Here is a 14,326-nt window from a genome sequence, read left to right as displayed (position 1 = left end):
TGCCTGACCTGCTGAGCTCTTCCAGCAACTTGTTTTTGTACCCATTTACAATGTTGGCCCCCCAAGGAGTCTGGAAATTAAGCCCAGTGCTGAGCAGTTTAAATTGAATTTCAAATTCCAGTGTGCTATGATCACTCTTGCCTAGAAGGTCCTCTCCAATGAAATAATTAATCTTGCCTAATTACTAAATACCAAATCCAGGATAGCCTGCTCCCAGGTTGGTTCCCTAACATATTGATCCAAAAAACAATCTCCAATATATTCACTGAACTGTCCGTTGAGGCGACCCTTGCCAATTTGATTAATTTACTCTATATGTATATTACAATCACCTGTGATTATTGCCACACCTTTCTTAGTTTATACAGTGCCCATTGCAGAATTACAGCACTGCATAACTACTATTTGGGGATCTGTGCACCAGGGATTTCTTTTCCTTTTTTATTTATCTACCTGAACTGACTCAACGTCTTCATTCCTACCAAGTAATTACATTCACTGTCTCTATAGAACTACTTTTTACAACCACATCTGCCTTAATATTGAACACCAATTCAAAGTATTCAATTAAAATGCTACCCATGTCCTCTGGCTCCATGCACACATTATCATTGGGGCACTTAATGGGCCCAGCTCTTTCCATAGTTACCCTTTAATCCTGAATAGACTTGTAAAAGAAAATGGGATTTTCCTTTACTTAACCTGTCATTATTTTTTCTGCCAATTTTTCTGCTCTTCTATTTTCATTTTTAAGTTTCCTCTTGAAAACTTGCTACTCCTCCAGAGTTTGTTAGCTTGAGCCCTTGGTTGCTGCCATAACTTGCCTTTTTCTCTTTATCCTATCCTGTATATCCCTTGATATCCAAGGTGTGCTGGAATTATTGCTTAGACTATAAGTCTTTATGAGAACATTTTCGCCTTATACTCTCCCTGTTTCCTTCTTGAATGCCCCACTACTATGACACAGATTTACCTAAAAGTATTTGCTCCCCTCTGTCCAAATTATATCTGATCTAATTAAAAGGGGCCTTCCCCCCAGTTTAGTATTCTCATTTCAGGCCGATTCTTGTTTTTTTTCCAAAACAATAACAAATCCAACAGTGTTATGATCGCTGTCTACAAAATGCTCCCAAGCTGATACTTCAGCCGCTTGCCCAGTTGCATTACCTAAAACCGCTCGTTCTCGTAAAACTGCCTTCTATATACAGGCTTAAAAAGCTCTCTTGGATGTATTTTAAGAATTCAACTCCTTTTAAACATTTCACTGTATGTCTACCTCAGTTAATGTTGGGGAAATTGAAATCCCCTATCACTACCCTATTACTTATTCAGTTCTCTGAAATCTGCCTACATATCTTCTCTTCTGTCTCTCTCAAACTGTTACGGGACCTGTAGAACACTCCCAGCAATGTGATTGCTCCACTTTGATTTTTAAATTCTATATTTGTAAAGCCTGCCCTCCTTTTCCCATGCTGGGTGACGTTATCTGAACAGCTGCCCTGTGATACTGCCATATCTTCGTGCTTTATAAGCCTACATTTCCCTGATCCCACCTCCAAACCCCATTCCCACATTTGTTTATTCACCAGGATATTGATCCCAGCACTGGAGGCCCATCCCATGGAACAGCTGTCTTCTATCCCAGTACTGTGCTAGTGGCCTATGAATTGAAACATGTTTCACATCACTTTTGAGGTCCACATTTAACTCCTTGATTTGAATTGCCCTGTGCCAGTTTTTTTTTTATTGGCCCAGCTAGAATTTAGCACCAAATGGTTCCCATTCTTTCAGCAGAACATCTTTTTTAGTCTTATCAACTTTAATGGTACCAAAGTGGGTAATGGCAACTGGGTACCTTCCTTCCCACTCAACTCGTCTCCAGCCCTGAGGAGATGTCTTTAACCCTGACACCTGACAGGCACTACAACCTTTGGGACTTCTGTCTACAGCTGCAGAGAATAGTATATGTCATCCAAATTAAATGATCTCCTATCACTATTTCTTTCCTATTTCCTCCCCTTATTTGAATGGCTGCCCATATCTTGGTCGGTTTGTTCATCTTCCTTTCAATCTTCGCTCTTTCACACAGCTTGCAAAATCCCACGTAACTGTTGGACAGCTTCAGAGAACAAGATTCCTTGAACGCTGCCTCCAAGTCCTCATACCTGTCTCACCTGCAATCACACCCTTCTGTCCCTGGTTACAGATCAAATTTGAATGAGCACCGACGTTACCTATGGAGCAAAGCGTCTAGTTAATTTCTTCCTCCTTGATGTGAAGCAATGTCTGCAGTTTCAGCTCTGATCTGAAGTTCCTTGAGCTGCAAACACTACAGATCCTCTGATCATTCTGGCGTCCAGCAGCTTGCATGTGCTCCAGTAGGAATACATCACCAGTCCTGTCATCAAAATCAAATTTTATTTATTTATTAGTTACTTTTTCTAGATTAGCTGCTCTTTATACTTTATTGTAATGTTTCTTTTAAAACACCAATCTCCTTATACCTGAGCTATTTTAAAGAAATGAGAGCAAAAATGACTGGAAACCCAAACACACACTTACTAGCCATCCCACCACAAGGGAAGCCTCTGCTTCTGTGTCTTCTTTGCTCTTCTGTTCATGCTTTGCTCTGCAGACAATACTTTTTTAGGTAAGCTGTACTTCTTTCTCCCACTGCCCTGAATTTCCACTTTGAACCAAATTCCCAGATATACTCATTCTGCCTTTGCCTCACTCAGATGAAGTTTCCACACACTGATATCAACTTGAGTGTACAGGGCACAATTTCAAAAATTACAGATTACACAAAAGTTGGAAGTACAGCAAACTTTGTTCTAGATGGCACTTTATGGACCAGTACTCTTGATAAACCAGCAAAAATCATATATCTGAAACGCCGGAAGTTTATTATTTTATTGTGATCTCCATGATGTCCAAGTAGTCAGTTGAGGGTGCGAGTGAGAAGGCTCTCTGCTGGTAAGTTTTATTTAAGTGATGTATGCTGTAAATAATGTATAAAATTTAGGCGCATACACCCTGCATTACATTTCTGTTACTTAGTATGTGTTTTTACATTGATTATGTGACCCTTTTGATCAACAGTAATATTTGATCATTCAGCATATTCCCACTCCCATAGATGCCATTAATATAAAACTTGCTGTATTGTGAACTGAGAGCAGAATAGTCCTGTATTTCAAAGGGACATAGGTTGATGCACTGAATGGACAAGTGACAAATGAAATTTACTGCAGAGAAGTATAAAATGATTAATTTGGCAGGAAGAGGAAGGAGAGGCAAAATGAAACAACTTTAAAGTGAGTGTAGGACCAGAGGAATGTATGGAAACTGCTCCCATTAGTGGAATGATTGAGAATGAGGGCATCAACTTAGGGTGAATGGCAAAATAAATAGCATGCCGTAAAGAATTGTCTTTAGATGCAAGTATTTAGGAACTGTGGACGACAAATTACTGAACTGTTGTGAGAGTCAGAAAGCATCTTTGAGGACTGTGATGACAGCAGTTGATCCTATGTGTCACCAAGTATGGATTGTCTAACTTCTATTTGAGTGTCCACCGCAGCACTGAGATGATGAATGGTTTCTGCCTGTACAGCATTGGAAGCTGAGACTCCAGCCACCAAATATTGTGTTGTACCTGGGTCTGAAAGTGCTGTAATGAATTTAAGCACCATTTCTGTGGTGAAAAGAATTGGCTTCTAACTTTGTGTGATGCTGTGTTACATTGGAGCCAAACCCCTGCATATTTCTTGATGGTGGTGAAAACTATGTGACACAACTTGCAATGCATGAAGCATGTTAGTGTGCATATTCATCAGTTTTCTCCTGTAGGCCACTGTATCAAACTCCTCATTTGAATCCCTTGTAACAAAGCTCATGCACCCTCGCTGTCCAGTGAGTTAGCACATGAGTTATCCTTGTCTTCTGCTCAGCTTCACCAGATGCATATTTGGTGAGCTGCCATATGTGGATCTTGGTTCTATTCTAGCCTTTAAAATTTATGTAGTCCTGTATGTGGAGCTTATGTAGAGCTGATGGCCATGAGTGTCCAATCTTTTGACAGTGCTCCTTGCTTTTGTCCTTTTTTTGGAAGTTGCTGTGTCAGCCCGGTGACCAGTTTTTGGATGTCTAAACGCAGAAGAGAGAATTTGGGGCAAAACTCAGTATACAAGGCGGCAGCAACTTGTGGTTTGAGGGTGGGTTTTTTGAAGTGAGAAAGGAGAGGGAGCCATTTACAATATCAGCCAGCAAAAGGGTTTAGAAATTAAGCCTCGTACTCACCCCCAAAATTCACTCCAAGGCATCAGAGTGAAGACCCCTGCAAGTAAATGGAGGAAAAGGAAGAAGAGCTGTGCCTTTAATCATAGACTGATTCTGTTTTGTGCTTGCTACTTATAGGCTCAATATTGGCAGCAAGACAAGAGAGAAACAATGAAGTGCATGGCATCATCGTGTCAAGATGAGGGAGGAAAGAGGTAGCAAGGTTGCTAGTTTGAGGAGTGAGGCTAAGGGCTAGGGTCCTGGGACTGAAGTTAGTGAGGCCAAGGTGTAAGGCAGCAGAGTGAAACTGAGGTGTATGGACAGGGGCCAGGTAGTATGCTTGGGGCTGGAGGGGATGTGAGGCTGCCATTGGATGACAGAGGGGCTATACAGGATAGAGAATGTCTTCAAAGATGTTAAGGGTGTGAAAAGGGAAAGAGTGGGTGCCGTGGGAAGAATAGAGTTTTATACCACTCATCAGAAGAATACTCAGAAATCTTGGAACAGGCAAACTGAGATAATGGATTCCTTGCATTTTGATGTGGAGTCTCTAGATTAAACTGCAAGAGTTGAGGATCTACTGTATGGCTGAAAATGTTATGAATTCTGTTATAATGAGCACTGTGTAAACTGTATAATTAGTGTTGAACAGTTCTGTAAAAGTTTGTGCTGTCACATATCTAAGCAATGAATCATATGAGATCTAGTGACTGTGTTAAAGACAACAAAATACAGCTGTTTGGATGCAACCTTACAGTCTATAGAAAGCATAAACTGATGGTTTTTGTACAAAGAAGTGTCTGTCAGATCATCTTTTAAAGAAAAGCATTTGTTGGATTGTCCCTTTTTAAATACTGACACGTCTGGAAAATTAATGCCTGCCTTGTGTATTGTGGCTTTAACGGAACTGTGATAATTATTGGGAATATTGTATGTAAGGAATTAATAAATTAGGGTAGTGTAATATTCAGCAGAAAGTTAGTTACTTAATCCATATTTGTTCTATTTCCCAAGATTGTTCTTCAGGGCCAAGTAACTGCACGAGTGAGTGCCAAGGCTCAGCAGCTGGGAGAAAAGGCTTTTCGATGTGAATATGAGGGCTGTGGAAGACTTTACACTACTGCTCATCATCTCAAGGTATTGTTCAAAAATCATTGACTAACTTTAATCACTGCTTTACAAAAGATCAAATAACACTTGTGTTATTTAAATTGAAAACAAAATGCTGCAGATTCTGGAAACCTGAAACACAGTAAAAATAAAAAGTGCTGGAAATACATAGCAGATCACGGCCATCTGTGGAGAAATATAGATTAAACATTTTGAGTTGGTGACCTTCCATCAGAACAGTAATTATCTAATGACGTTTTACACTTTTGGAAGATTCTGAAGCATGTAGCTGAGATGCGCACAAACATTAAGTAGGAATTTAGCCAGTTGAATTTGCTCTGTCATTCATTTTAACCATGGCTGATCATCTACCACAATGCCACTTTCCTGCACCATCACCATATTGTTTAATGGCATTAGTTTCCAGAAGTCCATCAATTTTTATCATTTCATTATCAATGGTTAAGCTTCCAAAGCCCTGTGGGTCGATAGTCCCAAGTATTCAGTATCTTCTGAGCGAAAAAATTCCTTCTCATAACAATGTTAAATGGCTTACCCTTTCTTCTGAGATTGTGCCCTGCATCTAGACTCACTAGCCAGGGGATACATCCAATCTGTCATGCCTGATAAAAAAATTTTGTAGAGATCAGTTCTCACTATTAAAAACACAAGAGAATACATGCACTATTTCCTTAATTTCTCTTCTTAAAACGGTCTCAACATTCTAGAGATTTCCATTGCATTCCATCTATGAGAAGTGTTTTATTCCTTTGTCTGTTAACTAATTCTAAATCTGTACTGGTATAATGTCTTCATTCCCATGCATTCTAGTGTTATTTATTAACCTCCTATGTTGGACCTGATCAAAAAACTTCTGAAAATCCATTGCTTCTCCTTTATCAAAGCAACAAGTGACATCCGCAGAAAATTCCTACAGGTTTGTCAAACATAATTTCACTTCCATGAATTCATGTTGACTCAACCCAATTTCACCATTATTTTCTAAATGTCCAGTTGCCTAGTCTTTTACAATAGAGTCTATCATCTTCGTATGACTAACATCAAATTAGCTTGTTTGTAGTTCACCTTTCTCCCTCCCTCTCTCTCTCTCTCTCCCCCTTCTGAAATAGTCAGGTTGCTACATCAATGACCTTCCCTCCATCATAAGGTCAAAAGTAAGGATGTTGTCAATGATTACACAATGTCAACACAGTGTTTTTAAAGCAGGTCAGAGACTAGGAATACTGTAGTGAGTAACTTGCCTTCTGACTCCCCAAAGCTTGTCTAAATGTACAAGACACAAGACAGGAGTGTGATAGAATACTCCACAATTGCATGAATGGTTGCAGCTCCAACAGCACTCAAGGAGCTTGAGGACAAAGCAACTTGCTTGATTGGCACCACATCCAGAAGCATCCGTTCGCTCTACTGCTGACGCTCAGTAGCTACAAGATGCATTGCAGAAATTCAGCAGAGGTCCTTAGACAGCATCTTCCAAACCCAAGGCCACTTCCATCTAGAGGGACAAGGGCAGAAGATACATGGAAATACCGCCGCCTGCAAGTTCCTCACCTAGTGACTTATCATCCTGCATTGGAAATATTTTGCTGTTCCTTCATTGATATGGATCAAAAATCCTGGAATTCAGTCTTTAAGGGCATTGTGGGCTAACCTACAGCATGTGGACTGTAGCTGTTCAAGAAGGGCCACCATCTTCTTGAGAACAACTAAGGATGGTCAATAAGTGCTAGCCTGGCTTAGCCAGTGATGTCCATGTCCCAGTTGAATGAATTTTAAAAAATCATTAAAATTTAAATGCGGGATTGTGGCTAAAAGGACAAAAAACACTTTGAATCTAGTGGCTGAGGCATGAACTATGAGACAAGATGCTAAAATCAAAAACACCATTTGTGTACCTGAGCTACCAGTGACGTCATTGACTTGGATGTGACTGAATTTCTCAGAAGCACAGTCACCCTCACGTGTCCAAAACAGAAAACTGATTAGCAAGCTAGATTGTTTTCCGTGCGACTCCTACACTACCTTCCTGAGTCTCTTAGAGTGACTGGCAATCATCCATTCCTTATCCATCTGCAATGTTCCGAACCTGTGGTGTGACCACCTCCCTAAAATTGCTATTCAAGCTGATCTGTATCTCATGTATGCTCCACGGTGATACCAGCTGCCACCTATGTTGTGCAACCTAGAATTTAAGCTGAACACAGCTGGTGGCACATCTTGCAGGTTTATTTGTTTTGGATATGTGCCATAGACTGTCCATTCCACTCTGCCAATCTACCCTGCCATACCTGGACTTAACAGGCTTTCTATTTTAAGTAGAACAGCTTAACAGTTACACACCAACCAGTTTCCTCTACTGCGCTGAAGTAAGAACCAAATACTGGAAGGTAAATATTTTCATTAAGAAAAGCGAATCCTCCCACTTGTCAACCTTTTATCGACTCTCTGTGTTTTCAATCTGCACTCTTCCTGAGCAACCAATTTGCACACAGTTAGATCCCACAGACAGCAACTAAGTGATTGACTAGACAACCTCTTTTTGGTGGTAGTTGGGAAAGGGACATTAGCCAGAAAGTAAAATTCCCTGCTTCACTTTAAACATTGGTGCAGGGTACTGTTTGTGTAGCTGAATGATCATTTCAGTTTCAAGTGACAGGAATGAGTACCTTGTACCAAAGAGTAGTTACATTTTCTATGCTGAATTATTTGTCTTCTTTGTGCAGCAAAGAGATCAAATTTTGTACAACAAAGCATCAGATTAAATTTATACTGCATGCAGAATCTTATGCTAATTTTGGACATTGAAGTACTCATAGCTTGCAGTCACCATTTTATGCCCTCGTTAAATTTGTCAGGATGGCTATTTCATCTCTGCAGAGCACCAAAGGAATAGCAACCAAGTTTGCAGCCTCATGGATTAGTCAGAAATGGCTTTACACTTCCAGCTTCCGATGTGATTAGCTTCTGGTAGCAGCTGTAGTTTGATGGGGAAACTCGAAGCAGATGTGTATAAAGAGCTAATCTGGGAAGAGTGCTGTAATTTCACCCTGCACCTTTAGTCTGGTACAGAACCTTCATTGCCACAGTTTTTCTTAACTAACACCTTGCTAAAGTGCAGTCCAATGACACTGATTATCCTCGACAACCTCAGTTAATTGGGATAATGGGAACTGCAGATGCTGGAGATTCCAAGATAATAGAATGTGAGGCTGGATGAACACAGCAGGCCAAGCAGCATCTCAGGAGCACAAAAGCTGACGTTTCGGGCCTAGACCCTTCATCAGAGAGGGGGATGGGGGGAGGGAACTGGAATAAATAGGGAGAGAGGGGGAGGCGGACCGAAGATGGAGAGTAAAGAAGATAGGTGGAGAGAGTGTAGGTGGGGAGGTAGGGAGGGGATAGGTCAGTCCAGGGAAGCCGGACAGGTCAAGGAGGTGGGATGAGGTTAGTAGGTAGCTGGGGATGCGGCTTGGGGTGGGAGGAAGGGATGGGTGAGAGGAAGAACCGGTTAGGGAGGCAGAGACAGGTTGGACTGGTTTTGGGATGCAGTGGGTGGAGGGGAAGAGCTGGCCAGCCCAGCTCTTCCCCCCCCCACCCACTGCATCCCAAAACCAGTCCAACCTGTCTCTGCCTCCCTAACCGGTTCTTCCTCTCACCCATCCCTTCCTCCCACCCCAAGCCGCATCCCCAGCTACCTACTAACCTCATCCCACCTCCTTGACCTGTCCGGCTTCCCTGGACTGACCTATCCCCTCCCTACCTCCCCACCTACACTCTCTCCACCTATCTTCTTTACTCTCCATCTTCGGTCCGCCTCCCCCTCTCTCCCTATTTATTCCAGTTCCCTCCCCCCATCCCCCTCTCTGATGAAGGGTCTAGGCCCGAAACGTCAGCTTTTGTGCTCCTGAGATGCTGCTTGGCCTGCTGTGTTCATCCAGCCTCACATTTTATTATCAGTTAATTGGGAGATTCCTCTTGTTTGAACCTTAATGGTCTGTATTCATAATGTCCTCATGTGCACATATTTTAGTAAGAGTCAATGGACAATTAAAAAGGCCAGAAGTGTTATCATAAGGTGAGATTATAACTCAGTTAAAACCTCTTTAATTACAAAAATTTACATGACTCAACTGAAATTAGCTGATACAGCTCATAGACATTGTAAATTGAATTTGAGATCCCACCCTCACTTGGCTACTGAAATGTTCCTTTATTTTATGACCGATGATGAAGAGGGTAAAATTACGAAGGAGGAAACTGGTGTGAAATATCCTCAGGAAAGAAGAAGACTGATTTCTTGCATGATGCATCAAAGAGTTGTCAACATTCAATGAATATTAGAAGTCAATGAATTTTGCAGGTAGACACAGATTTTTTAATAGAATCCCTATAGTGTGGAAACAGGCCATGCAGACCAACAAGTTCTCACTGACTCTCCGAAGACAATTCCACTCACACTCGCCCCCTTAACATATCCTTGTAACTCTGCATTTGTCATGGCAAATCCACCTAATCTACACATCCCTGGGCAACAAAGGGCAATGTAGCAAGGCCAGTCCACCTAACCTGTAAGTCTTTAGACTGTGGGAGGAAACCGGAGCGCCTGGAGAAAAGTCACGCAGATAAAGGGAGAATGTGCAAACTCCACACAGGAAGAGGCCCAAGGCCAGATTTGAATACAGGTCCCTGATGCTATAAGGCAGCGGTGTTAACTGCTGAGCCTTCATGCCATTCCTTTTTTTTTGATAAGGATAGCCCATCTTATAGAATATTTTATAGAGTCCCTACAGTGTGGAAACAGACCATTCTGTCCAACGATGAGAATATGAGAGAAATTTAGAGGAACATTCCACCAAGAGCCTACCAAACCCAAAATCTTTCATTGGTACACTCAAAACCGAAACTTTATAAATGAATACTCATGCTGGAGTATCATTAAGATTGATGCTAATTTGTTTTGACACTTATTTTAACCCATTTCAATTTTATTGTGTGGTCACAGGTACATGAGCGGGCACATACTGGGGATCGCCCATATAGATGTGAACATCCAAGCTGTGGAAAAGCTTTTGCTACAGGTGCTGTTTAATGCAACTTCAATCTTTATTATGTGAATGTAAAATATTTATTATGAGAAAATATTAGCAAAGTGGAAGGCCATTTGGCCCATCACAATATTATCACTGTTCACTTAATGTTATACCCAACTAGTACACCATGCATGCCTGTGTAGTGAGTGAGGTAAGGACTTGGACATTATAATGTAGGAGTTCTCAAAAGACAATGACCATTGCTGAGATGCTACTTTAAGAGAAAATATGTTTTGGGATTCATTGGCATAGAGCAATGTGTCGAAACAAGTAAAATCTATACTTTGTGTCAGACCAGTATTAGGCCATATTTTGAATATTGTCCCTTTTTATGTGCTAACTATCAAAGTTCTTAAATTTCAAAGAGTACTACATTGTTTAATCGGCCTTAGTCACCATATTAACATTGAGATTATTTTTAATGCTTAAAAGCAGTAAGAAGCTCTGCTAGTGTAATACTGAAATGCAATTTTGCCATCTGATTCATGACTGTAGTCCTAGAATTTGCTGCTGCTGCTATGAATTCCGATTTTAAATATTTATATTTCTCATTGTTTCATACAAGTAATGCAGGAGTCTGCTGTGGCTGTGCTCGTCTCAAGCAAGTATGCTGTTTTGGAAAAGTAGGGGTGATGGTCTCCCAGCGGAATGTAGCACTGACTGCCAGATTTCTAGTACTGAGATGAGCTCTGATGTAACAAGGGGTATGCCAAGTTCCAAGCGATTGATTGTGATAGGGGACTCTATAGTCAGAGGCGCAGACAGTGAGACATCATAGTGGTCTGTTGCCTCCCTTGATCCAGGATCAAGGATATTTTGGAGTGGATGCAGAATACTCTCCAAGGGGAGGGGAAGCAGCAAGAGGTCATTGTACATGTTGGAATTAATGATATAGGAAGAGAAAAGGACAAGATTCTGAGGAGAGAACATAGCAAGTTAGGCAGGATAACATGTAGGTCCTCAAAGGTAGTAATATCTGGATTACTCCCGGTGCCATGACCTGTTGAGGATATGAATAGGTGGGTAGAGCTGAGGAGCTGGTGCAGGGGAGAAAGATTCACATTTTTGGAATCTCTTCTGGGATAGAAGTGACCTGTATAAGAGGGATGGGTTGCACCTGAATTAGAAGGTGACTAATATAACGGTGGGGAGATTTGCTAGGGCTGCGTGGGAGATTTAGTGAAGTAAGTTGGGGGGGACCCAGGGAGATAACAAGGCAAGTGATCAGTCTGAGACTGGTCCAGTTGGGAAAAGGAGTAGATCAAATAGTCAGGGCAGGCGGGAACAAAGAGAAGAATGAGGTAGGACTGACAAACAGCACTTATTTCAATGCAAGAGGCCTAACAGATAAGGCAGATAAACTTAGGGTATGGTTGGGAACACAGGACTGGAATACCACAGCAGTTACAGATATGTGGCTCGGGATGGACAGGACTGGCAGCTTAATGTTCCAGAGTACAGATGCTAAAGGAAGGATAGAAAGATTGGAGGACGGGTCAAGAGAGGAGGGGTGTGGCAGTTTTGATTAGGGATAACATTTACAGCTATACTTAGGGAAGATGTTCCTGGAAGTATGACCAGGGAACTTATTTGAGTGGAACTGAGAAACAAGGGATGATCCACCTTATTGTACTAAAGACCACCCATTAGTCAGTAGGAAATTGACAAAGAAATTTGTAAGGACATCTCAGTTATCTGTAAGAATAATAGGGTGGCTATAGTAGGGGATTTTAACTTTGCAAACATAGACTGGGACAGTCATAGTTTTAAGGGCTTGGATGGAAAGGAATTTAAGTGTGTATGAGAAAATTTTCTTATGCAATATGTGATGGTCCTAGTAATGAAGGGGCAAAACTTGATGTACGCTTGGGAATTAAGGCAGGACAGGTGACTGAGGTGTTAGTGAGGGAACACTTCGGGGCCAGAAACCATAATTCTACTAGTTTTAAAATAATGATGGAAGAGGATAGCCCAGATCTATGGTTTAAGTTCGAAATTGGACGAAGGTCAATTTTGATGGTATTAGGCAAGAACTTTCAAAAGTTGATTGCAGGGTGGGATGTGGGAGAGTGCAGATATTTGCAGGTAAAGGAGTGGCTAGAAGATGGGAAGCCTTCAAAAATGAGATAACGAGAGTCCAGAGACAATGCCTTCCTGTTAGGGTGAAGGACAAGGCTGGTAGGTGGAGAATGCTGGATGACTAGAGAATTTGAGGTTTTGGTCAAGAATAAGAAGGAAGCAAATGTTAGGTATTGACAGCAGAGATCAAATGAATCCCTGGAAGAGTATAAAAGTAGTATATGTAGGAGGGAAATCAGGATGGCTAAAAGGGGATATATAAGATAGTTTTGGGAAAAAGGGTTGCGGAGAATCCAAAGGGATTCTACGAATATATTAAGGACAAAAGAGCTACAAAGGAGAGAATAAGGCCCCTTAAAGATCAGCAAGTCCACCTATGTCTCAAACCTCAGGAGATGGGGCAGATACTAAATGAAAACTTTATATCAGTGTTTACTGTGGAGAAGGATATTTAAGCGAGAGAACTTGGGGAAATATATAGTGATATCTTGAAACATGTCCATATTACAGAGGAGGAGGTACTGGATGTCTTAAAATGCATAAGTGTGGATAAATCCCCAGGACTTGATCAGGTGTAGCGTAGAACTCTATGGGAAGCTGGAGAAGTGATTGCTGGGCCCCTTGCTGAGATATTTGTCAAAAAACACGCAACACCAGGTTATATTCCAACAGGTTTATTTAAAAGCACAAGCCTTCAGACCCTCTCTCCTCCTTCAGGTGGGAGAGACATAGTGTCAGACACAGAATTTATAAGTAAAAGATCAAAGGGCCACACTGCTGAGAGGGTGTACGAAATAAACCTCAGGTGCTGTTAAGTCTTTCATCAGTTGGAAGGTTTTAATTGATTCATATGTACATGTAATTCCCTGAAATTCCTGTCAGGTCACTGTCCTGAGAGAACTAAAGGTTTTATCAGTGCAGAGAAGAGGTGACACTTTAGGTCAGTCAATGCATATTAGGTGTGAGGTCTTGCTTAGAATATGATAATAAAATGTGAGGCTGGATGAACACAGCAGGCCCAGCAGCATCTCAGGAGCATAAAAGCTGACGTTTCAGGCTGAGACCCTTCATCAGAAATGGGGAAGGGGAAGAGGGTTCTGAAATAAATAGGGAGAGTGGGGGAGGTGGATCGAAGATGGATAGAGGAGAACAGAGGTGGAGAGGAGACAGACAAGTTAAAGAGGCAGGGATGGTGCAGTGGGAGAGAGATCCCCTGAGGTTTGTTCGGAGAGAGGAGGGTAACTTCTTCAGGTTAGGCAACCTGAGAAGAGGCTTTGCAGTGGGGTGAAAACTGTATCAGACATAATAGGAACTGCAGCTCCACCTACCTTCTCCTCTATCCATCTTCTCTCCACCTACCTTCTCCTCTATGCATCTTCGATCCGCCTCCCGCTCTCTCCCTATTGATTTCAGAACACTCTTCACCTCCCCTATTTCTGATGTAGGGTCAAGGACTGAAACATCAGTTTTCCGGGTCCTAATATGCATCTTGGCCTAGTTTCTTCATCCACCTCCACACTTTCTTATCTCGGATTCTCCAGCATCTGCAGTTCCTAATATCTCTGGTTTTATTTCCAATGCTGGTATTATTTCTGAAGGAGGAAGTTAGAAAATGCCACATGGTGTGATTTTTTGAAGTAAACAGAATGTGCCTGCAAATGTAGATTCACCACATAGTTTTGGGGCTCTGTGTGTGGTGGGGTGGGGTGGGGTGTGTGTGTGTGGTGGGGTGGGGTGTGTGTGTG

General features: G+C 41.7%; 1 protein-coding gene across 4 annotated transcripts in view; it reads left to right on the top strand.

The window, feature by feature from the left end:
* Window positions 1–14,326, top strand: part of znf143b (zinc finger protein 143b) — a 144,407-nt gene that overhangs the window by 27,700 nt on the left and 102,381 nt on the right. For all 4 annotated transcript variants that reach the window (XM_059652039.1, XM_048545416.2, XM_059652038.1 and 1 more), the window contains 2 exons: window positions 5,296–5,418; window positions 10,415–10,490. In XM_059652039.1, coding sequence (XP_059508022.1) covers window positions 5,296–5,418; window positions 10,415–10,490 — 199 coding nt within the window. The remainder of the gene's footprint in view (window positions 1–5,295; window positions 5,419–10,414; window positions 10,491–14,326) is intronic.

Source organism: Stegostoma tigrinum, chromosome 17 (genome assembly GCF_030684315.1).
Source record: "Stegostoma tigrinum isolate sSteTig4 chromosome 17, sSteTig4.hap1, whole genome shotgun sequence".
Lineage (NCBI taxonomy): Eukaryota > Metazoa > Chordata > Chondrichthyes > Orectolobiformes > Stegostomatidae > Stegostoma > Stegostoma tigrinum.
Note: the sequence above shows the minus strand (reverse complement) of the source record. Positions and strands in the feature narration are given on the sequence as shown.